The sequence below is a fragment of the Portunus trituberculatus genome, chromosome 42 (genome assembly GCF_017591435.1).
Source record: "Portunus trituberculatus isolate SZX2019 chromosome 42, ASM1759143v1, whole genome shotgun sequence".
NCBI classification, from domain to species: Eukaryota; Metazoa; Arthropoda; class Malacostraca; order Decapoda; family Portunidae; genus Portunus; species Portunus trituberculatus.
Genome location: NC_059296.1, coordinates 2,622,626 through 2,647,658, shown reverse-complemented (window position 1 = coordinate 2,647,658; position 25,033 = coordinate 2,622,626). Strand labels below are relative to the sequence as shown.

The 25,033-nt window shown below is 37.9% G+C and overlaps 4 protein-coding genes across 8 annotated transcripts; 3 read left to right on the top strand and 1 right to left on the bottom strand.

Moving 5' to 3' along the window:
- The first annotated feature begins 332 nt into the window (after positions 1-332).
- LOC123517733 lies at positions 333-7,352 on the top strand. Its single transcript, XM_045278138.1, has 8 exons — positions 333-434; positions 535-1,040; positions 3,782-3,916; positions 4,138-4,353; positions 4,632-4,852; positions 5,276-5,410; positions 5,626-6,001; positions 6,172-7,352. Exons 2-8 carry the CDS (start codon positions 731-733, stop codon positions 6,741-6,743), a joined length of 1,965 nt encoding a protein of 654 aa, XP_045134073.1. The 5' UTR covers positions 333-434; positions 535-730; the 3' UTR covers positions 6,744-7,352.
- A 2,243-nt stretch (positions 7,353-9,595) lies between these two features.
- Positions 9,596-14,590, top strand: LOC123517483 (triosephosphate isomerase). The gene is made up of 5 exons (XM_045277580.1): positions 9,596-9,854; positions 10,674-10,765; positions 10,913-11,074; positions 13,482-13,655; positions 13,762-14,590. Exons 1-5 carry the CDS (start codon positions 9,611-9,613, stop codon positions 13,966-13,968), a joined length of 879 nt encoding a protein of 292 aa, XP_045133515.1. The 5' UTR covers positions 9,596-9,610; the 3' UTR covers positions 13,969-14,590.
- LOC123517484 (transmembrane emp24 domain-containing protein 5-like) lies at positions 14,514-17,167 on the bottom strand. The gene is made up of 4 exons (XM_045277581.1): positions 16,899-17,167; positions 16,249-16,445; positions 15,909-15,975; positions 14,514-15,466 (listed from the first exon to the last, which is right to left on the bottom strand). Exons 1-4 carry the CDS (start codon positions 17,088-17,090, stop codon positions 15,236-15,238), a joined length of 687 nt encoding a protein of 228 aa, XP_045133516.1. The 5' UTR covers positions 17,091-17,167; the 3' UTR covers positions 14,514-15,235.
- LOC123517481 (N-glycosylase/DNA lyase-like) lies at positions 16,705-22,940 on the top strand. 5 transcript variants are annotated; one of them, XM_045277575.1, is made up of 8 exons: positions 16,712-16,781; positions 17,687-17,809; positions 18,488-18,644; positions 19,501-19,875; positions 20,061-20,210; positions 20,532-20,664; positions 21,455-21,649; positions 22,064-22,940. In XM_045277575.1, the coding sequence occupies exons 1-8, from the start codon at positions 16,727-16,729 to the stop codon at positions 22,175-22,177; spliced, it is 1,302 nt and encodes a 433-aa protein (XP_045133510.1). In that variant the 5' UTR covers positions 16,712-16,726; the 3' UTR covers positions 22,178-22,940. The 5 variants fall into 5 exon arrangements, with proteins under 5 accessions (XP_045133511.1, XP_045133510.1, XP_045133514.1 ...); XM_045277577.1 differs by lacking the exon at positions 16,712-16,781 and adding an exon at positions 17,246-17,260 and having other exon boundaries at positions 17,687-17,952; XM_045277576.1 differs by lacking the exon at positions 17,687-17,809 and having other exon boundaries at positions 16,705-16,781.
- Positions 22,941-25,033: the final 2,093 nt, after the last annotated feature.

Below are 25,033 nucleotides of genomic sequence, written 5' to 3'. Positions count from 1 at the left end.
ATCATTATTATAATTATCATCATCAGCGTCATTTTTCTTATCATCAGAGTGGTAACAAAAGACAAGACAAATATGTATGTCTCCATGAATTATAAATTTCTCGAAGATGATAGCCTTCCCAACTCCTTCATTGTGGCATTTCGTTTCGTCACTTTTATGTTTACCTAATCAGAATTATCTTTTTCATTCTTCTACGCCATTTCTTATTTTCATTTTTCCTCTTACATTGCCAAAAAAAAAAAAAAACTACATGATATAATTTTTACCTATTCCCATTATGTTTATAGGGTTTTTTTCTGTGGCATGTCATAGGTTTGAGTTTGTTGTTGTTGGGGGTAGTCAGTCACATGTGGGTGAGAAGCAGGGATGAAGTGAGCAGGTGAAGACACGTCCAATGAGTTGTACCTGACTTGCGCCATGGACAGCCATACACGGTGATTTTCATGCAACTAATATTAAGTATGTATATCTAGAATGTTATGACAGGCACTGATGCAAGGAAAAGGGAGTATTGAATAATGAATTGATTTGCAGGCTGCGTTCGGGTTCCCTGAGACAGGAGTGTTATAGGAATATTTGTGCGACGTCACTGAGGGCTGAGCCAATGGGACGCCCGTGTTGTGTTGTGGTGGCGGGTGAGGACCATGACGTCACTGCCACCACGACCAATGATATTCGAAGGTGGCAACGGACTGTGAATCTGTGATGGACGCGGGTGTCCCTGGGAACCATGCCGAGTGCCAGCCGAGTGGGTGTCAACCTCCGCGCCTCAGCGTATTTACACCAAGGTGACAGGAAGTATATGGAAGATGAGTTCCAGGTGGCCTATCAGAGGACCCACGACAAGAAGGATATTGAGTATGCCTTCTTCGGAATCTTCGATGGCCACGGCGGGAAGGAGGCCGCGCACTTTGCAAAGGATAATCTGATGGACAATATTGTGAGCCTACGTGCATTTTGGTCTGACGATGACGAGGACGTGCTTGCAGCCATCAAGGAAGGCTTCCTGCAGACCCATATGGCCATGTGGAAGGTTCTGGGTGAGTGGCGGGAAAATGAGGTTCTGGCTGTCTCCATACTCATCAGGGGGAGCGGCGGCCTTCTTGTGCTTTCCTAATGTATTTTTCTTTATGAGTGATGCATTTGCAAGTTAATTGTAGTGATATGTATTTACTTATCGACAGTATGTTACGTGAAGTGATCCCAAATCATACCCGTGCGTGTCATAGCTTGTCACGGAGGTGCAGTGCTTTGTTTTATGGTATGGCGCACTTTGCATAGTGACAAAAGTAAGACAACCCTGAGTTAGCAACATATATCATTTCCTGAAAATGGTAACACAAACATGTGGGAAGTCCAAGGAAAGTGTGTCAAAAGTAGTGACTAAGCCTTATTTCGGAAAGACACTTACCAAATACTCTGCCTTTATCTTGCTCACTGTTTACATGTCAACATTGCGAAGATTTTAGTAGACCAAATGGGTCATGAAATTTATGATTAACTGCAATGTTTCAGCATTATGAGTGCATGTGATCCTGTAGTGGAAATGCAGTTTGCATATTTGTCTTCTACATTCACCAGATAATGAATCCATAGCTATTTTTGGTATTATTATTGTTTTAACCAATGCACCATACATAACTATAGCCCATTATGGGATAGCTATACATTGCACTGTTTGGAGCCTTTCTAACTCCATTTTACCCTGTCAGAAATTGATAAGTTTTCCTTAATAATTTGGGAGGCGGTAATGGCCCCAGTTGGCTAGCTACAATATGGTAGGTTAGGTTGGATTACTTTATGGTTGGGTTTATGGGGCATAAGACCATTAATTAGGAGGTTATAAGATGTTATGTAAGGTTAGTTATAGTTAACCTTGAGTCCAATAGGTTAGGATGAATCAGTTACAGGAGTTTTTTTTTTTACGTTAAGGCCTATAGTGTTTGTAGGCACAATTGAAGAGTGTATAGAAAGCACTGTTCAGCTTTTGCCCATTAGTGGTGTAGGCAATTTTATTTATAGTGGTACCCATATTAGGGCCCATATCACCACCTATAACCTGGGTATCATGGTGACATGTAGGTAACTTTAAACCACTCGACAAATGGCAAAGTGTTTAAGGCTGTACGTGGTGGGATTGGTGGGATTCGAACCTACTCGTGGACATCTGCCTGATCCCACACTCACCACCTTATCCACTACGCCACTGCTTCCCTTGGTATTGGTTGAAACTGCAAACTTACCTTATTTGATCTTATAAAATTGGCAATTTAATTATTTTGATGATTGGACAGAGTTGGCAATTTAGAGCTATGACATTGAAATTTGAAAGTTTGAGGGGCTCCTAAGAGACAGCCCCTGGATAGATTTGCTAGGCTAAATATAGTTTTTAAGATAACCAAAACTGTTAACCATTAATAAATTGTGACATGATGCTTATTGTGACTTGAAAATTTTCTAAGGGTCATTTAAGGTGTACACACATACATGATCATTGTGTATTGTATATTTTTTTCTTAGTACATTTTTTTTTTTTTTTTTTTTTTTTTTTTTTTCTTCTATTTTGGGCATTTAGATCCTATCAATGTGAACATTTTGAACCACCCAACCTTTTCTGCTGCTGGATTGCAGTTGCGTACGAGAGGAAATCTGGCCAAGGGCAACAAAAATTATTAAACAAAAAAGTCACATAACCAAATGTTTTTGTTTTAACCATTAAGATTGAAATGAATAGATCATCAGCTGTCAGTGTTGACACCCTTTATATATATATATATATATATATATATATATATATATATATATATATATATATATATATATACGATGTGAGCTTTTCACGGGAATTTATGGGCTAAAGGGGGATACTTTTTTTGGGTACCTCCTATCTCAAAGCCCACCCGCTAGGAAACTGTTGCCCCGAGTGAGAAAGCCTAACCTACGCTCAGACCGTGGACAGGATTCGAACCTGTGTGCTTGGAGACCCCTCGGACCCCAAAGCACGCATGGTTCCACTGTACCACGGCAGCCCCAAGAAGAGGGAGCGAATCCAGTGTTTTTTGCAGTGGTGGGTGTCGCAGCACAGAGTTGCAATTTTGCTACACCATGAATTTCAAAGTCATAAAGTTGAAAGTCCCAATTGTGTTGAAAAGGTCAGACTAAAGCAGTCACACTGCCAATTTTCCATGACTTTGAAGTGGAATAAAGACAACTTTTTAAAGAAATAGCTGTGATTGGAGAAGTTAGGCCAGGAAGACATATAGTGGAGAAGGAAGAGAATGACCTGTAGATATTTTTTGTTTAGGGTGTGTTTTGACAAAAATAAATGAATAACAAGTATATGTTTCAATGCTTAAGTTCATTTTGTATAAAAGAAAAAAAGATCGCACAGGAGCAAGTTTCCAAAGTCGTTGTTGCATTGGAAAAGAATATAAGTCATGTCCAGCCCTGCTAATTTTAATCCAAAGTTAGATTTTATGATACTTGCCTTAGTTTGTGAATTTTCTTTTGTTGAAGAAGGGCAAGAAACTGTGTCTCTTGGTTTCTGTGAGATTTACTAATATATGGATTTTTATGAGACAATTTGTAGATAGTTGTGAAGCAAAGTATATGTTTGTTGGAATAGAAAATTTTGGTGTGTAGACAGCCTAACAACATTGTTTAGTAAAAATATGTTTGTTAAAAGGTTGACTTTTAATATAATTGAAAATTAAGTAATTTGATATAATTCAATATTACTTTAGTTCTTACCTTTAAAATGTTTATTTTGGTGTGTTTTTAGATCAGTGGCCTAGAACAGCATCTGGATGGCCCAGCACCAGTGGCACAACTGCCAGTGTGGCCTTTATTCGTCGTCAGAAGATCTACATTGGTCATGTTGGTGACTCTGGGATAGTGCTTGGCTATGAAGATCAAGGTTAGTTGTATTGTTTCTAGTTAAGTGCATCTTTTATCCATGCAATGATGATGTATATAATTTATTTGGTAAAAAATACATTTTTCAGGGCTACACTTCATCATTTAATTGTTTACATTACCCCATACTTTTACTTAGTTTTAATTAACCAAATCATTGTCATCTTTATTGTTCTAGGTGAGTTTTAATTAACCAAATCATTGTCATCTTTATTGTTCTAGGTGGTGGTGAGTGGCATGGAGAGCCACTCACTAGAGACCACAAACCTGAGAGTGTGGTTGAGAAGGCACGCATCACAGAATGTGGAGGCAAGGTCATCAACAAGTCTGGTGTGCCACGAGTGGTATGGAATAGACCAAAGTCAGGGCACCAAGGTCCTGTTCGGAGATCCACACCTATGGATGAAATACCTTTCCTCGCTGTAGCTCGTTCCTTGGGTAATTTTCCTAGTTTTTAGTATAAGTACACTTTTCCCTACATGCATTCAAGTTTCTTTTGTGAAAGAGGAAAAGGTATTAATGTGTAAGTGGTGGAGAAGGAGTTCTTAACAGTTGTCCTTGTCTCTGTTCAGAGCAAGTTTCTCTCTCTCTCTCTCTCTCTCTCTCTCTCTCTCTCTCTCTCTCTCTCTCTCTCTCTCTCTCTCTCTCTCTCTCTCTCTCTCTCTCTCTCTCTGCTAGTACATTAAGGGAGATAATAATTAATTTTTATTATGCAGGAGATCTTTGGAGCTATAATGCCACCAATGATCAGTTCGTGGTGTCCCCGGAACCTGATGTTTATGTGATGCCCATTGACATCAGCCGGCATCGATGTCTCATCTTTGGCACAGATGGACTGTGGAATGTACTGACACCAGATGCTGCTGTCAGTGTGGCACATCAAGCAGAACGTAATAATGAGAAGCATTACCTTGGTGTTCCCAACTCAAGTGGCAAGGTAGGTGATGTGCAATATCTTTATCTTTACCTTACCTCTCACCTTTGGATGATGTCAAGTGTTGCTGGGATTGCCTTTGTCTCATATATAAATAAGTTAGTGCATTTTGCATCCTAGTTTGAATATTTCTATTAAATCACTTGACTGGTAAGCTCTTCTATCTCAAACAAATAACAATACAGGTATTAGTCTCTGAAAGAATAAATCTTGTGTTTTCACTATGTGGCTTATTGGGTTCTTGCATTTAGTAAAAGATCTCAATCCAGTACCAAAAATATGAGAGTTGGAAGAAACTTATGTTCTGCCAGATGTCTGAAAAAATGCATTATGTTTTATAACTTCACTTTGATATGCTTCCTCACTTTTCTTGTAAATGTTTCTTGAACTATGTTATGAAAAAAACATTTGTTTGCTGTGTTGCAGCAACGACTTTGGGTAAACCCTTCAAGGTCAGTGGTGTCTGGGGCCCTGGGTCGCTACCTCAAGTTAAACCTTCGTGCAGATAATACCAGTGCTGTCACAGTTTTTCTTGATCCCCCGGGACGACCAAAAAGAGAGGTAGGTGATGTCTGTTTTATAGTAGGTTCTCACCAATTAATATTTAATTTGGTTGCAATGAAAAGACCCACTGCACTGATGATATACCATGTATGTGTAACATATAATAAATAATTCATTCGAGTAGATAAGAACGTAGGTGCTATAATAAGTTAGAAACTCATTATATATCAGTAATAGGCAGTTTATTGAGTCAGAATCAAAACCTCTTCTAGGTACTGCTGCAGCAGAAGGGGATGAAGAAAGGATCACCAGTTAAGCCCACCATCAAAACACCTGAGGATGCCTTGGTTCAGGTTCACATGTACAACCAAAACCAGGCCACTAAACAAGAGGGTACCCGGAGTGTGTTACGTATCAAGGAGTGCCAGCCACAGAAATGGCAGACGAGTCCCCAGGATGATGCGTCAAGACTAGCTTTAACCCCTCCAGAATGCAGTGATCAGGGCATGACCAGATTAGGATGTTCAGAGTGTGGTTATGGCAGTGCACATTCAGTTCCTAGCACTTCAGGGACGGGACCCCAGATCTTTGTAGTGAGAGTGCAGACTCAAGGTTGGTTGCTCCTGTTCCAAATGATATTAGATCAGTAACACCACCTTTCCCTGATAGTGTACCCAATGTCATTCCTGTTAGTGAGACAGAAGAAAGACCTCTTAGTAAAACTGAAAGTTTACCAGACAGTAGATCAGAAAATAGATTAGAAGACAGTTCAGAAAACCAGTCACCAAATGGTCCTGAAAACACACCTGAAAATACAGCAGACACAAGAAGAGCAATGAAACCATTGAGGAATGATATTCAAATCCCAGTAATATCTAGCAGCACCATTAGTCCTGGAAATAAATTAAGTGGTAAAGTTAAGGGGCTGCCAACAGTAGCTCCTCAAGAGAAGGGGGAAGCCAGAAGGAGAACAAGGTCAAATGTACATCAAACAGGTCATGTGGCAGAGAGTGAGAACATGGAACAGAATCCAAGACCTCCAAATAATAACAATGAGTGGACTGACCAGCATGGGGAGGAGAAGGCTGGCACTAGCTCTAAAGGAAGGAACGCAAAAGGGAGTACTACTTTGTTATCTGCAAATCGTGTTTTGAAATCTGTGAACCGTGGCACCCCTGAAGTAGTGAGTCGAACCTCTGCAAAGACAGTAATAGCCTCTAAGCGCAAGAGAAACTCGGATTTGGAGGCTGTGCCAGTTGGAGAACCAATGTCAAAGTCTGCTAGAGTCCACACTAGGTCTCACACTTGGAGTTACAAGTCCATGATTACCAGAAGTCAAGAAAAGACTCATAACACTCCAACTAGAACCTTTACACCACATAAGAAGTGAGATTTTCCACAAAATTTACTTGAGAATTCTCCTATATTTTCTCTAAAAAAGCTATTGATCTCATAAAATGGAAAATGGTGCAGTGGAGTACAATTTTTGTGAGGTGCTAAACTGTTGCCTGATCTAAAATAATGACTAATGAGACTTGATCATTATGTTTTGTTACATTTTTTTTATTGGGAGAATGGTTTGCATAGAGTGCTGGCCAGTTTGCAGGACTTAACATCTCTTACATTCATACTTACGGTGAAGTTTTCCTGGAGTGGTTGTGGAGTGCCTTGATGGAGGAGCCAGTGTGAGTGTGAATAGTACAAGTTCTTATAGCAGAGTTGGATCAACCTGTTGTTACTTTCTAATGAACACAACTCTAGAGAGTGTAGAATTATTTTTATATGTACAGTAGTTTCACTGAAATCAATAATCAGTTTTAATCTAAATATTGTAAGTGTCTAATTTTGTGCTTAAAATTTTCCGAAGGAAATATTTTAGGAACAGTTATATTTGATTTTTAGTCCTTGAAGTGTTATGCCCAGTGGTTATAAATCATCTTTCATTTTATATTCCAGGCCAATGTTTTTTGAAAAGGGTATAAATCATACAGTACATTTATTTATCTACATTAATCTACCTCTCAAGTTTGTGGTAGTAGCATTTTAAGTTCTAATTATTTTTAAATAAGAGAACTCCCTTGAAGTCAACACTAGTAAGTAATTAAGCATGATGGAAAGGTAATGTTTTATATAAAGAAATATTTATTTATTGAAAAACCAACATTTTAATTTTTTAAATAACTTAATAATAGTTCAGAATGCAATTGATATTAAGAATCTCTCTCTCTCTCTCTCTCTCTCTCTCTCTCTCTCTCTCTCTCTCTCTCTCTCTCTCTCTCTCTCTCTCTCTCTCTCTCTCTCTCTCTCTCTCTCAGTGGAAAGTTATTTTTGAGATGTCATGCATGCAAAAAAGGGTTTTATGTTAATTTTATTCTAGATTATATATGTTTTATCTTAAATTTTCAATTTATTTTTAGCTCAGGATTTTAATTTGTTTAGATGTATAATTTGTAACAAACTAACAAAAGTAAGTACAATTTACATTACCAGGGGTCTTGAAGGTATATAATTGTGATAAATTGTGATCAGGATAAATTTTAAATGTTTCCAAAAAACTTTCAAAACTAAGCATTGTGAAATAATTGTACAGTGGTAACTCCAGGGTGTAAATATAATGTAAATAATTGATTGATACTCTTAATTGTTCATGTTAGTTTGAATTTCCTACAGTATATTAGCATGTTAGTGTTTATATATATATATATATATATATATATATATATATATATATATATATATATATATATATATATATATATATATATAACTTCAATTAATATATTATGTGTGTGCCTAATTAGTTGATGTTCACGGAGGGAAGCAACAGGAACAAAATACTCGCATACATCAGAAAAAGACATCCTTACCTGTTTTCCTTACACATGGATCAGCTCCACAAGCAAACCAAAGTCTATAATATAACCATCTTATTTACATATTTGGGTGACATCTGAAGTATAATTCTTTATAATGTATCTAGCTGAGAAATTGTACTACAGTAATTTCAGTGTAAGATTAAAATGTTCTGTGATTTTTAAAGGAAATCCTTAAGGATGGTGATGTAGGAGGTGGTGCAGGTGTGAGATGGTTAATGAAATGACATTTTCACGTAAATGAGATATTGTAATGCATGATAATGAAATAGGAATGGCTGGGAAAGACTGGAATGTTTATGTGGAGATAGTATAACGTGCAGTACCTAAAAAAAGTGCAGTTGGGTACCACTAAATAAAATTGCCTGCACCACTAATGGGTGGAAGCTGAACAGTACTTCCTATACATACTCCAAGTATACCTACAGGCGTTATAAGCCATAGTGTAAAGAAATAATAATAATAATTAATTAATTAAATAAGTCAATGTAGCTGATGCAAACTTCCACAGAATCATTATTTCTCTAATTTTTTATACGATATGTACTCCCAACTTCATCTAAATATGCTTATTTTGGGTTTTCTAAGGACAGAAAACTTTGAAAGATGGCTGTTTACTACAGTCTACAGCATGCCCTAACTATTGTGTGTGTGTGTGTGATTAGTATTTTAAACAAATGGGAGATGAAATAATTGGATTTAGATTTTTTTTCTTTTCTAACAAGTGATACAATAGGCCTTTGGAGTGCCGCTTTGAAGCCTTTTCCTTTTCTCAACTGTGGGGAATTCACCGGAAGAGAGAACCGGAAAATGTGAGATGTTAGGCTAATGTAGTTTAATAAAACGTATCTTACTGCTTTGATGGGAACGGTTCTGTAGTTTACAGGATATGATAACTAGGAAAAGAAATACCTAAGTTTGTAACTCGTCATATTTGGGGCTCACACGAATATATTTAGGCATACAAGTGGATTATAGAAAATGGATCTAGCCAATGGTATTTACCTGTTAGGTGATACGCCTTGAGTTGACATGTATGCTATATCGCTCCAGGTAAAGTACGGGGTATATCAAGTAGGGAACCGTGTGTTTATTCGGAGGAAAGGTTGTCACTTTTACGTATGGTATTCATTCAGTGTATCTGATGATGATAATACTACCAATAATGTTAAATAACTTGTATAATAGCAATTCGTGAGATGTAGATAACATTCTCATTATCTTCTTTCTTCAGTTATGTTATGCTGAACGTGATATATCGAAAATGATCACTAAGCTGGCAATGACACTACGAGACCAAGAAAAATGATCTTTTATTAAGCTTCACTATAACCAGCAACGTTTGGGCTGTTTCTGAGGCCGTATGTGGATGGGATAATGGGATATGAGGCGGAGATGGGGGGAGGGGAAGGGGGCCACAGCCCGGCTGGTTCACCCTGCGGCAGCGAGTAGCGCCCCGGCAGACGACGCCCAGCCTGACAACACAGCGGACGGTCCTAGCTGCACGTACTCCACAATGGCCAACCAGAGGAAATTCTTTGTCGGAGGCAACTGGAAGATGAATGGGGATAAGGCTGCCATTGACGGCATTATTTCCTTCATGAAGGGTCCGCTGAACGCTGACACAGGTAAGAAACAAGGCCACTGGGCGGCCAGCACTGCCGGCCTCCGCAGCTCCACCGGCCAGTGACAAGGTTGTCTGGCCACTCATTCCTTGACAGCTGGCAGTTGACGGTCTGATTTTATAATCAATTAATGATATATTATATGATATAGTAATTGTCATGATGGGCCTATTATTGTGTGGGTATCATAATGACCTTCGTCAAGGACGCTCTGTGTTGAACCTTGTGTCACCCAGGCATGCCGCCGCCTCCCTGCCAACACGCAGTCGCAGACATGGCAATCTGTTTTTTATATATAATTTTATATTGCTTCTATTTAGTAGTAAATATCCATTTATTGTAGTACACTGAGCCAAGATGTTGTCAGGGGTCACTCTAAAGTCACCTTTGAAAAGTGACCTTCACCTTGCCTGAAGGTGAAGGTCATCTGAGAAATCCACAAGACTGTTAACCAGTTTTCATTATTTTGTCATTATTCCAATAAGATTGCCTCTTGTTGTAAGGAAATAATCTAATTGTTCCATAGAATTGATTTTTCCACCAACTTGTATTTCTTCTATTTGATGCATGGTTGCTTCTGTACCTATAGTTTACTTCTTATCTAATTGCCTTCCCTGCTACAGCAAAATAGTAAGGCTTGAGAGAGACTGGCTGAAATTGGAGTAAGAACAACCCATAGGGAATAAATTTTTTGAGAAAAGGCCAAGTTGAGTGTCTTGGTGTCTTCTGTGTCCCCTGCTGCTGGGAAATATATTGTTTTGTAGTCTTGTTTTCTGTTGTCTTTTATTGAATATCTGATCTGTGACTTTATTAACTTAACAGAGGTTGTTGTGGGCTGTCCTCAGTGTTACCTTATGTATACCAGGGAACACATGCCAGCAAATATTGGCATTGCTGCACAGAACTGTTACAAGGTAAGACAACTTAAAAGAATGAATGTGTATCTACTGAATTAATAATGATTCTCTCTCTCTCTCTCTCTCTCTCTCTCTCTCTCTCTCTCTCTCTCTCTCTCTCTCTCTCTCTCTCTCTCTCTCTCTAATTGTGTGGTTTTCTTTCAGACAGCCAAAGGTGCATTCACTGGAGAAATATCTCCTGCCATGATCAAGGATTGTGGCTGTGAGTGGGTTATTCTTGGACATTCGGAGCGCAGGAATGTCTTTGGGGAACCAGACCAGCTGATCAGTGATAAGGTTGGCCATGCCCTGGAAGCTGGACTGAAGGTAGGAAATTCAGTAAGAGGTTGAGTCCTGTTGAGATCATTGTGTCATGCTTAAAGTATATTGCTTTGTTACCTTAGTTGAAATTTTGTTGTAATGATGCAATAGAATGTTAAAGATTTAATGCTATATGCTAAGACATCTGCTTGGGAGTGCTAGCCTGGTAGCCAGTACAGATAGCTGGATATAATAAAATTTCTATTGTAATTTTGGTTTAGTATTTACATACTTAAATTTCAAATAGAGATAAACCTGATTTGTGATTTGTCAGAAATAACTTCTCATAATTTTAAAGGTTTTGTACATGTCTTGTTCATCTAATGGCTATGCTAGTATTAGGAAAAACAGGATTGAAGCCTCAACCACACTATCCCCAGGCTAAATGAGTGGGAATTAGGGCTCACATCACAACATTATTTCTATTGTAGGAGTAGTTCCTAGGATGCCATTCCTTTCCTTCCCAGTGATCAATAAGTAATGGAATAGGCTCTTTACTGGGGGCTGCCACATTAACTGAATTAGTATAGTAATCATTCACTTATCTTGAATCATTCAGGAGGATATAGTACACACCTACTGAAATGATAAGTTACTCCAAGTGAGGTCTAATAGCAATAGTTCAGGGAGTGTTGTAAACTCTCCATCAAAGCTAGTTGTGATCTCACTGAACATTTCCCTTTGTGTCTCACAACTCAAAGGGGCAGTTACAGCCTGCCCTCTAAAGACAACTCTCCTACTTCTCACAAAACTACATGCACTTACCACACACACACACCCTTCACTTAAAATTCAAAATAAAAATATGTCCTCAGGTCGGACTGCTCTCTTGTTGGTGACCCAAAATGTCTTGACACTTCCCTCAACTTTTTCTTCATTAACGTCTGCAACATTCATGGTCTTCAATCTAATTTTCAATCTGTAGAACACCACCTCTACCCTACTAAATCTCATCTTCTTTTCCTCACCAATACAGCTGTCTGAGGCAACTAACAGTAGCCCCTTCTCTGTTCCCTCCTACTTTTTCTATTCTATATTTTCGTTCCAAAGCTAGATTTTGTGTCTATGTGCACAACAACTTGCTCTTATGCCCATGCTATTGGATCTACCGAGTTTTCCACCATCTGGCTTAAGGTGGTGTCACACTAGCACTTTTTCCGTCGTTTCAGGCGATTTCCGTCGTTTTCTTACTCTTCTGTCAACTCTTTCCGTCATCTTGAGTCAGACGGAACGCATCGTTTTCGTCTAGCGCCAATTTTTAGTCAAAATAAGGACTATTGTTTCTAATCAACACTTTTATTAAAATTTTTTTTTTGTTAAACGAAAGAATGCTATTATCATGATAGAAGAAATTTAAATAAGTTGATGAATATATGTATGTATACATATTTTTTTCTTCTAACCTAGCAATGAAAAGTTTCTCGGTTGTTTGTGTATGTACATTTCCGGGGGAGTGCGAATGTGCGACGCTTTTGAATATTTCCAAGGCAACTTCCAAGTAGTTGGCCAAGATGAGCAGTTATGTTATCTGTCAGTGGACAAAACACTCTGAAGAATTTCTCATAGAGAGGTCATTCTTGGTGTCTCACCAGTTTTTCTCGCCCCTCCAACTGTTAATTCGGTACAAGGGCCTTATCCGTCTTTGTATGGAGTACTCTTTGTATGTTTGGGGGTGTTCCACTTATACCGCATTATTGGATAAGGTGGAATCTAAAGCTTTTCGTTTCATCAACTCCCTCCTCTGAATGACTGTCTTCAGACTCTTTCTCATTGCCGAAATGTTGCATCCCTTTCTATCATTTATTGCTATTTTCATGCTAACTGCTCTATTGATCTTGCTAACTGCATGCCTCCCCTCCTCCTGCAGCCTTGCTGCACAAGGCTTTCTTCTTCCTCTCATCCTAATTCTGTCCAACCCTCCAATACAAGAGTTAACCAGTATTCTCAATCATTCATACCTTTCATTGGTAAAACTCGGGAACTCCCTACCTGCTTCTGTATTTCCAACTTCCTATGACTTGACTTCTTTTAAGAGAGAGGTATCAAGACATTTGTCTCAGGCTTTTGGCTAAATCTTCCAAATCTTGTAGGGAAACTGCAGTTCCAGTGGGCTTTTTTTCTCTCTCTCTCTCTCTCTCTCTCTCTCTCTCTCTCTCTCTCTCTCTCTCTCTCTCTCTCTCTCTCTCTCTCTCTCTCTCTCTAATATTTTGTTGCCCATGGCAGTTCTCCCTCTTGCATAAAAAATAAAAGAAGTCTGTGCTGTGTGTTCCCAGTAACATATACATAGCTAGCTCAAGAATAGAAATAGATTTCCATGAAGGCAGTTTTTAATGTTGGATAAAATAAACTCTGTTAATTTAAAGAATGTAGTACTGTTCATTTGTTCCTTCCTTTACCATGTTACTTCTTGCAGGTCATTCCATGCATTGGTGAGAAGCTTGAGGAGCGTGAGAGCAACCGCACTGAAGAAGTAGTCTTTGCCCAGATGAAGGCTTTGGTGCCCAACATATCTGACTGGTCAAGGGTTGTTATTGCTTATGAGCCAGTATGGGCCATTGGTACAGGAAAGACTGCAACACCCGAACAGGTTTGTATTTGATATAGAAATTTAATATTGTTTGACTGGGCAGATCTCATCAGTATAGTATAGAAGTAGAGTTTAGACCAGCATTATCATTGATTATCAACTACAGGCCCAAGATGTCCATGCCAAGCTTCGCCAGTGGCTGCGGGACAATGTCAGCCCCCAGGTGGCTGAGTCCACCCGCATCATTTACGGAGGGTCTGTTTCTGCCGGCAACTGCAAGGAGCTGGCCAAAACTGGAGACATTGATGGTTTCCTTGTGGGAGGTGCTTCCCTCAAGCCTGACTTTGTTACAATCATTAATGCCCGTGCTTAAGTCATACAGTACAGTATGTACTATAGAATCTTGTCATGTCTATTAGATACTGCCACATGAACTTGTCCTGTTACATGTCTGTAGTACTATCAAGTTTTGTGACTATATGACATGTGAAATGTAGAAATAAGGTTTTCAGACATGAATATTCATCACTTATGAAAAGTTGCTGTATAATTGCATTTTTCATAAGGTTATATTATTAATTACAGCAAATTTTCAGACTTCATATAATTCAGAAAAAATATCTAGCTCTGAATCAAAATTGTTGAAACTTGCAGTGTCTATCATGCTTAAATGAGGGAGGTCCTGCATGTGATAAAAAGTCATGACTATGGTATGTAATGGATGAATGATTGATTAATTAATTAATTACTTAGGTGAATATGTTAAAAATAAAGTTATTTGCTTATGTAAGATACTTAAGTCTTCAACCTTGAAAATATAGTGAAACTTGATTTTTTTTATTTTGATGAATGAATGAGTGGTATGATAAATAATTTATATTAAATTATAAAAGACATTGGTGTTAGTCAGTTACAATATTGGCTTTATGGTTTATTTGACATTATATACCTTGTAGACCATTACACAATGAAGTAGAAAATAAATAAGTTTCAGATTTGGTAATGTAATATTTAGTACCTTCTTTATCTGAAAAGATGGGAAATGCTGTACATGTATTATGCCATTTTCGTGGTCATGGTTAAAAACAAGCACAAAAAGAAACATACATTGACAGCTTCTGCTCTGCACTCGTGTACATGTGCACTAAGCAATCAGGTCAGTCTGACAACAAATATAAAATTACAAAGTTCATCCAAAGGATTGATTGTATGCTATTACTATTAATAATACAATGAACATAAAATCCATCCAAATAAAAATAAACATCAACCAGACGCATAAAAGACCTCAATCATTCATTACCATGTTTCATCCACTTTGGGGTTCCTATATGCAAGTTTTGTTTATAAAAATACGTGTGTGAAGATTCATATAAAAAATGGAATGCAGAGATTCAAGTACCATATCATCACAGATAAGATTCATGCTGGAAGCTGCTGCTTTAAGTACTAAAACTTTGCTTCATAAAAGCATATTATGAAAACATATATCAAATGTCTATAAAAAAATATACAAACAATGGTTACTCTACATTAGCTAAACATTTGTGACCAAAAAAGCTGAAACCTTAATTGTCTGTAAAGAAAGAATTGTGATGTTTCAATAAAGAATCATTTATATATTCATCACAAAATGCTTGCTAAGCTCTTCTACCAGATTTTGTATCCATATCTGTGCTAAACAGCTTCCTCACAAAGTATACTTGTAAAGCACCTGTTGCAATAATGGCAATACACTGAAGTAATGACCAGTACAGGACATAATTGTTGTTGCTGATGAGTAACTGAAAGTCTCGGGATTCCTTGGCTCTTGCTTGACTTTGGAAGAGAAGAATATTGTGTATGTGTTGATCAACGCCTTTTATTGAGTGCTGAAAATTACAAGAAACTGCAATTAAATTCTTTTAAGCAGGTTTACTGACATGAATGAATGACTATGCTCTTGATCAATCACCTACAGCTACAGTTAAATTCATTTAATGTAACATCACTATTTAAGTTAAAGATATCACACCTTACTGAGTGTACATCAGCTCTTGAAACTCAAGTTTATGTAACTTACCTACTCATCAAGAAGTAAGAGATGAATAAGAGGATAAGAGAATGAAAAGATACTGTACACCATCATAAGCCTAAACTAGGCATTATCCTATCCCTCCAGATCTTTAGAACAATATACTCAATCAATATCTTGAGTGAAAAGAATTAGTTTCCATTATAAAATAGTAAAAATAAATATTTTAAATATTGGAAGCAGACCAAAATCCAGATCTGCCTTGCCAGACTGAAGTCATGATAAACTTTGATACTTACAGTAAAGTTTGTGACGCTGATGTCTAGGTCTTCTATTTCCTGTGTATACTTTTCCCATAAGTCATATCTGTAGATACAAGACGTTATAATAATACTGCACACCTAGAATCTTAAACAAGCAATATCCTACTCACATTTACATTTCATAGGATCAACATCGCTTTACTGTCACAATAGATAAATGCTCTCTTTCACTGCAGCAATTAATTTGTTAATGGCCTGCAGTTACTTCTGATACTTTTTATGTAATCCAGGAATACCTATTCCATCTTATAAAAAACTTGCTGTGTAAATACATTTTGTGTAGTGTCACATCATGTCTCCAAAAGCCACTTCTTACCTGAATGTTGTTATATACAGATTGACGAGTTTGGCAGCAAAACGAGAAAATTGATTATCAATGCACACAGCATAGTAGCCCCCAGTCTGAGACACCTCTTCATACTCTGATGACTGCTTCCATGAGTAGGGGTAGACAATCTCTCCTCTTGGATTGCGTACTGCCATGCCAGCCATCCCATCACCTCCTTTCAGGACCTGCCACATAGATGCAAAAACTAAATAACTGGTTGGTAGAATTTGTTTCCTTACTTAATTGTAATTATGAGGATTGATTTGATTTCTTATACTTTATTAATTTCAAATCTATAAATGTGTGTGTGTGTGTGTGTGCTATTTACAGTAACACCAATGAAAAAAAAAATAATAATAATTCATACATAAAACTACTAGAAACACGAATTACAAATGGAAATCGGAGAAATGGAATGATCAATATATACTACAAATCAGCGGCGTAGCTATTATTTTGTCCCGGGATGGTCAACGCCTCCCCGACACCCGCCCCCCGTCATCTTCGCCTCCAAAGGACAGGTAATTATTTACAATGCAGACAATTACCCCAAGATATCCGTAGCTTATAGATTAGGTCAATGAGCAGTCAATTGTGTTATCGAGGACATATAACGTACCTGTGATAAGGCAACTCACCTGCATGTTCACGTAGATAGTGGCAGAGGGATGCACATATTGGTAGTAACAGTCCTCTTTACCGGCATCAATATGGACTTTGTACTCCATAGCTATTCCCGGAGCATTGTCAAAGGCCCAATCCTCGGAGGCAGTCACAGTGAGGACGGAGAGAAAGATGGAGACACCCACAATTATCCAGTGAGAGGCCATCCCCGGTGCTGAGACAGGTTGCTTCTTCTTGTGACCTCTGAAACTTTCCCTCGTGGGCGGGTTTGTTTTGACACCTGTAACTCCAACCTGGCCTGATGATGACGATGGTGATAATGATGGAATATCACTTATCTTTAATAACGAGAACCTGCTATAATTCAGTGATGATGGTAATAACGATAACAAAGGAAAGAATATGTTTTTTATCATATTTTGAACAACCATTGGTGATGATGATGATGATGATCGTAACCTGGGGTAACACACACTCACACACACACACACACACACACACATTTACTGATAATGAGACTGGAGTAAAAGTAATCATGTTGTTTATTTGAACATGTAGCTGAATAACCTACAAACAGTACAAAGAGTGAATACTCGGGCCACTCCATTTTGCTGTGTCCTGGTGACAAAAAAGATGTACCCAATTGTAACTCTCTGGCAAAATTCCTGTTTTTCTTTTCTTTTTCATTTTCTTATTTCATAATAGTTGGAATGTGGAAAAAAGATGGTGGTAATATTGCAGCTGTGAGACGCACGCATTTCATTATAAATAACCAATTAATATTCTTCCCTTTTTTTTTCAGTAAATTCTCGTCTGTTACACGTTCCTAATGAAGTTGGGAAGGACTGTTCCGTAAACTTAATTCTTCCCTTGACTCACGCTGTGGTAGACTACTGTGCATACCTTGGAGGAAATATCACAAAAGGTGTATACACCTCTAGGTATTACACACACACACACACAGAGAAGAGAAGGGTGCGAATCGGCAGAAGACGTGAGACGTGTCTTGTCTGTCTGTGTGTGGTTCATGCATCAATTTATTAACCAACAAGCAAACACATCTCCAAGGTTGTATTAGTGGCACATCCTGAATATATACATGATATCTTAATTGTAATAATCTGGCAAATTCCAGAGGCTACTTTATGTATTTAGGTTCTGTTCACAGCTCTGCATAGCTATTAGTTATTTGGTATCTACTGTTACTTCTTGAGTCTGCCTTGTATTGCTCTTCATGGTGGTATCTGATGCGGTTGTGATATGAAGTCCTGACCATTTATTAAATATGTGGTAACAAACTTAAGTTTTTGTTAATCTTGACATAATCCCCCTACCCGTCCGGGATGTGATTCCTGCTAGGGAAAATGAATAAACTAACCGAATGTTGTAGGACTCCCCTCAGGGATACTTACCTAACCTAATCTAATGACCTATGGGTTCAGGCCTAGGGAATTTTTCAGTAAGTGCCTGTGCCTATTTTGAAAACAGAGATAATTTTCAAATCCAGTTAGTAATACAAAAATCACATTCCCAATGTTGTGGAGTACAATAGTGTAAAGGTAAAATAACCTCTCACAAAACTAAACACATTTTTGATTTTCAGGGTGTATTGCCATCATTACGAGTTTCTTTAATCACAATGAAGTAAAGTTTTATGCTGTGGGTAGAGGCAGAATGACATCTGCAAAGATGTTTTCCCTGCTGTGTCCAAAAAAAGAGCTTCAGCTTCATGTAACTCTCCAGTGTGGCCAGTCATTCCGGTAAGAGTCTCTGTGTGTTACCAGGCACACTAATACTATAGTTGTGGTCAGTCCATGTCTACACCAACTCTTAAATATGAATTGTATGCCTATTGGTTACTACTTTTGTAGTATCTGCTAACTCTAACATGCAATGTCTCATTATTTTTGTATAATAAATTTTAAGACAAAAAGAATACTTGCCAAATGTGAATTGTGATTGTAATTTCATAAACATTTAACTGCATTACTGAAGTAGGACATGCCCTCCTCCCCATCCCTTCACGCTTTGTGATTAATCTTTGGTACTAAGCCTTTTACATAAAATGCCTTCTCCCTGAAACATAATCTCTAAAATATTGATGTGGTACTGATGATACAACGTCATATCAGTTGAATGTTATGAAGTGAAAATATAATCAAGTGTAATTTATATGATAAGCATTTAATAGCGGAAATACAAAAACACATCAATAGAGCTATTTGTAGAATTTTAAGATATTCCAAAAGTTCAAGTAGTCACTTTAGTACATAGAAACAGTCATACATATGTGCTTTGTATTCAGTTAGAATGTTGAAGTACTGCAGTTTTGCAAGATAGAACAATATATGTTAATAAACTCCCCAATCCCATGATTACCATAAATGTCAATAAATGGTTTGTAGACAAAAGATTTGGGTTAATGAATGTCTTTCTCATTTCGAGATTTCCATTGGAGCATATCATATTATTTGACAATATCTGATAGAAGTCATGATAACTCTGTGCAATATATGTACTGTACTGTAAAAAGCTTTGGTATAGTGATTGAGGTAAAGGAATCATTAGGACAGTACTTTTAGAGCATGTATGATAACTGCTTTGGTAAATTTTCAGGTGGAAAGAAATCAGCCCAGGGAAGTGGCGAGGAGTCATAGGGCACAAGGTGTGGACCCTCACCCAAGATGAATCTCATATACATTACAACATTTACCCAGAGACAAGTAATAATGAAGCATGTACCAACCCCAAACCAAAACAGAAAACAAAGAGGACAAATAAAATAGATGTTGGACAAGAGAAACTGGAAGCTGTACTTAAAGATTATTTTCAATTAGATTTTTCCCTTGAAAAGCTGTATGGTGACTGGAAAAAGGCAGATTTGAATTTTAGATCGGTGTGCCACGAATTTACAGGTGTTCGCATGCTGAATCAAGACCCAGTTGAAAATGTCTTTTCATTTATTTGTTCTTCAAACAATAACATCAAAAGGTATGATGTAATGAGTGAGTTAGGCTGTGGTATGAATGCGTTGGCCTTGATTTTGAGATTACTGCTTGATATTAACAAAATTCTTCTAAAATTTGTTAATCACACTGGAAATTCATCCAAATACTTGCCAATAGTGGTCCTTCCTGAAACTCGGTATATTATCGTTGCTTTGATTTCATTTTCAGAATTTCCATGCTTGTGGAGCGATTATGTCTGCTGTATGGCGCTAAGATTGGCAACCTTGATGGCACTACCTGGCATTCTTTTCCCACAGTATCTTCACTGGCAGCTGATGGGGTGGAAGAGACACTTCGGGCACAAGGCTTTGGTTACAGGTAATAGTACACATAAAGATTATTTTCTTTTTTTAGAATTTTGTCCTTATCCCTGGAGTATTCATAAAAACCAGGAGACTAAGATGTGAGTTTGAGTTATTTTCAGGAAATGCTTGTGGATGTGATTGTAGGAATGAATATGTTCCTGTTGACTTATTTCAGCTGTTCCCTTCATGTAAAATTTTAGCAGCATATAACTTGACTTCAATTGGGTAAGTTTCTTTATGATGTCATACTAGATCAGACTTTTACTTCAGTGAAAAGTTTGTAATGATGATTATCATAGCAGTAAGACTTGTTAATGTGCTTCATAATTCACAGAGCCAAATTCATCCACAAATCTGCTCAGATGATAATGGAGAGAGGGGGTGAGGCTTGGCTTTACTCCCTGAGATCATTGTCATATGAAGATTGTCATGCTCAGTTGATGACCCTCCATGGTATTGGTGCAAAAGTAAGAGCTTTAGGAACTCAGTATAATATGTTCTTTTTATTTCCTACAGGGACTTCATTGAGTTATAAGTGAGCTATCCTTGTGGAAGGTGGCATTATTTATGTTATAAGTTTTGTATGTATAAAATAAGCTGGACCTCAATGAAGGATTAAATTGAAATATGAATGAGTTATATTGGAGATAACTGTTATATGAAAAGACTACAATATAAGAGTAATGAAAAATGTGCATGAAAGGTGTGACATATTTAATTAAAGGAGCAAGAATTATTTGTTGGGCAGTGAGAGCAGTCAAATCCAGTATCATGAGATGATCTGGCCACTTGAGGCACCAAGAAGTTGTGATGTGACTGTACTGAGAAAAAAGGTGAAAATGGTTGGATGAGGTGTGCTTATTATCTGCAGAATGAGATGAGATCGTGAAAGATCCACTTGATAACAAAAAAGTTACACAAGATGGGACAACAGATTAATGTGCTAGCTAATGTCAAGTTCTGTACCTTGCAGTCATGTCTTCTAGTTTTAGAAAATACTAATGGAAATTAAAGTTGTAATTGTTACAACACATATAACCAAGAGGATTAAATGGTATATATATCACATTGATTATCATGTATGTGTACAATATATATATATATATATATATATATATATATATATATATATATATATATATATATATATATATATATATATTAAATTGCATTGTTCTAAAAGTCAAGTGCATGTTGATTGAATTTGTCATTACAATATGTGAGAAGTGTTCACATCTTTCATTGTATAATTTGTAGGTGAGTGACTGTATCTGCCTGATGTCCATGGGCCACCTGAGTGCCATCCCGGTAGATACACATGTGTTCCAGATCGCAGCAAGGGACTACTTGCCTCATCTACGTTCCTGCAAGACCCTCACACAGAAAGTGTATTGTGAAATAGGCGACCATTTTCGCAAGGTGTTTGGTGAATATGCTGGATGGGCACATTCTGTAAGTTTTGTGAATATTTATTTATTTATTTTTTTTTTTAAGGAACTTAAGTCTTGTGATGCTGTTATTATTTTCCACACATTTCTCATAATACTTGAAAAAAAAAGTCTCAAAAAAATAAGCTGACATTACCACATCAAACAGTGAAGAGTTTATCCTCAGTTTTATGATGTACTATTAGGTAACTTTTATTGTTGGTATTCTTTTGGCAGATGTTGCTTCACAAAAAAGTAGACCAAATAGGTTTCCTAGTTTTGAGATCCTTTGACTGTGTAGTATTTATCATACCTTTCTCTTTCTTGTGATTGACTGATGCCATTGATTAATTAATGCAAAGCTCACGTTTCCTTAATGCACTGTACATATATTATCATTTCTTGTCCCATCCTTAAATTAGTGTATACTTTCTTGCAGGTCTTGTTTAGTGCAGATTTGAAGAGATTTGAAAACATGAAGTCTCAAGACAATCATCCATCAAAAGATAAGCATGCAAAAAGGCAGAAAACCAAACACAGTTGTACAAAATAGAGACTGATGTGATTGTTGTACAGTCCAGCCTTTCTTTGTGTATTTCAGGAATGAGAAAAAAAAGTCAGCTTGTAGTAGACCACTGCCACATGCAGTACATAATCGTACCCCTCATGATTAGTACAAATATGGTGTATACTTTTATCAATATACACCCACAATACGTATATGGATGATTCTTTGATTGCTAATTACACATTACCTTTGAATAACCTCAGACAAAATAAGATGAAAAGAACCAGAAGATTTGAACTATTCTGTCATCCATTCTTTGTGGTGCTGATGATGTGTATTGGTATACACTTGACTTGTAACATTTAATTTAATTTGAGAAGTCATAGCAAGTTAAGAGTGAATAAGCTGTCAGATATCAAGGAACTGCTACATATGAATGCATTTGTTATATAAGGCATAAAATTGGACTTTATAATGACAAAAAACCTTTGATTGATGATTATGATGAATGCATTTTATCTCCTGATAATTATATTTTCTATGACTATTTTGAGAGAGAACAGTTGTAAAGCATTTGTTTTTATCTAAAGTGAATTATGTATTTTAGATGCCAGGAAACTTGCATGTAAAATTAGTCTGCTCCTGAAAGGAATCCTGTTAGGAGAATTTTCTGGTCTTCTTTCTGAATGATTATGGATGTTCATTGATCCTAAGTCAGAGTAATGAGAACTGGAATTGTTTTAAGAATGGTTACTGTAATATTTGAAACTGTAATTTATGAAGGATCAATAAATGGAACTTTTCTAAAGATAACTTGTCATTGTTTAGCTAGGCATAATCTAATGATCTAGTAGAGCAGAGCACACACACACACACACACACACACACACACACACACACACACACACACCAGTAAGCCATATTGATAGAATTTTTAGAGAAACATAATTTGCTAAGGAATATTGGAGTAGCATTTCACCACATGGACAAAGAAATGATGAAGAAATTGATAAGTACTTTAATAAGACCCAGATTGGAATATGCAGGAGTAGTGTGGACCCCTTATAAAAAGAAACACATAAGGAAATTGGAGAGACTACAAAAAATGGCTACAAGAATGGTTCCAGAATTTGAAGGGATGACATATGAGGAGAGACTAAAGGCTATGGATCTACCAACTCTGGAACAAAGAAGGGAGAGAGGAGACCTGATACAAGTTTTTAAATTGATCAACGGAATGGACCAAGTGGATAATGAGAAACTGATCCTGAGAGAAGAATATGACATTCGAAGCACAAGATCGCATAGTAAAAAGCTGAGAAAAGGAAGATGTCTGAGAGATGTTAAAAAATATAGTTTCCCGCAAAGATGTATTGAGACGTGGAACAGTTTAAATGAAGAAGCAGTGTCTGCAACGAGTGTGCATACTTTTAAAGTAAGATTGGATAAGTGTAGATATGGAGACGGGGCCACACGAGCATAAAGCCCAGGCCCTGTAAAACTACAACTAGGTAAATACACACACACACAGTGGAGAAATGGAATGTATTGAATAATGAAGTTGTTACAGCACATAATGTGTATAACTTTAAGGAAAATTAGATAAATGGAGACATCGAGACAGGACATTATGAGCCCCGCTTGAACCCTGTGCAATACAACTAAGTAAATTCACACACACACACACACGCCGGGTTCGCGTCCCGGTAAGCGGCGAGGCAAATGGGCAAGCCTCTTTTAATGTGTGGCCCCTGTTCACCTAGCAGTAAATAGGTACGGGATGTAACTCGAGGGGTTGTGGCCTCCCTTTCCCGGTGTGTGTTGTGGTCTCAGTCCTACCCGAAGATTGGTCTATGAGCTCTGAGCTCGCTCCGTAATGGGGAAGGCTGGCTGGGTGACCAGCAGACGACCGAGGTGAATTACACACACACACACACACACACACACACACACACACACACTCTCTCTCTCTCTCTCTCTCTCTCTCTCTCTCTCTCTCTCTCTCATTTGTTTAGTTAATTTATCAACTTAATGGAAATTTTCCATGTATGACCATGGTCCCTGTTTCTGTTCAAAACTTGGAGCTCACTGTGTGCAACTACATCTATGGAAGATAAACTATTTACTTACCTATCTAATTTACCTGTGAAAATTAGGGTAGGGCTCAACGACAAAAACAAGGAAGAAAGAATATCAATTCAGCCTTTCACTCTCAAAAGCAAAAGCGATGAAAAAATAGATTAGCCAGTAGCCTCGGAGATAAACTGAGAATGTTCAAACTTGGCGGGAGAGTGAGCCAAGCGCAGGTGGTTGTGAGTGAACGCGCACCAACCAACAAAAATCGATATAATAGCTCTTCATTCCAACACCTCATGAGACCAACCATAACACACTAGGCATGGGGAAACAACCAAACAACCATGGGAAACTTAGCCATGTAGACCAAGAGTTAGGGATGAGGAGGCAAGGAGGGATGAGTTAGCGAGACAGGAGGAGGGGGGGAGAGGCGAGAGAGGAGAGCCAAGGCCAGAGAGAGGAGGCGAGGTGCGCACGGCGGCCATGTTTGTTGTGATGTGTTGAGGCGGGGAGTGTGTGTTTGCCAGGTCCAGTCCAGGTGAGTTTGTGCCTAATTCAACGTATCCCCGAGCTCAGGAGGTGGCAGGGGGTGGGCATGAGGGTAGGCAGGGGACAGTGGGTGGTATGGCTGAGGGCGTCACGTAAGATAGGGGCGTCACCAGCTGGGAACAAGTGAAGGACAATGCTAACTCTACTCTGACGTTGGGGATTGTTGTGCTGGTCCTAATGGTTGTGGTGCAGGGACACGCCTCCCCTGACGCGCCCTGCCTTTAGTGACTGCTTGGCTTAGTCGAGTTTGAGAGACAGAGGGGCTATGGGTCACAG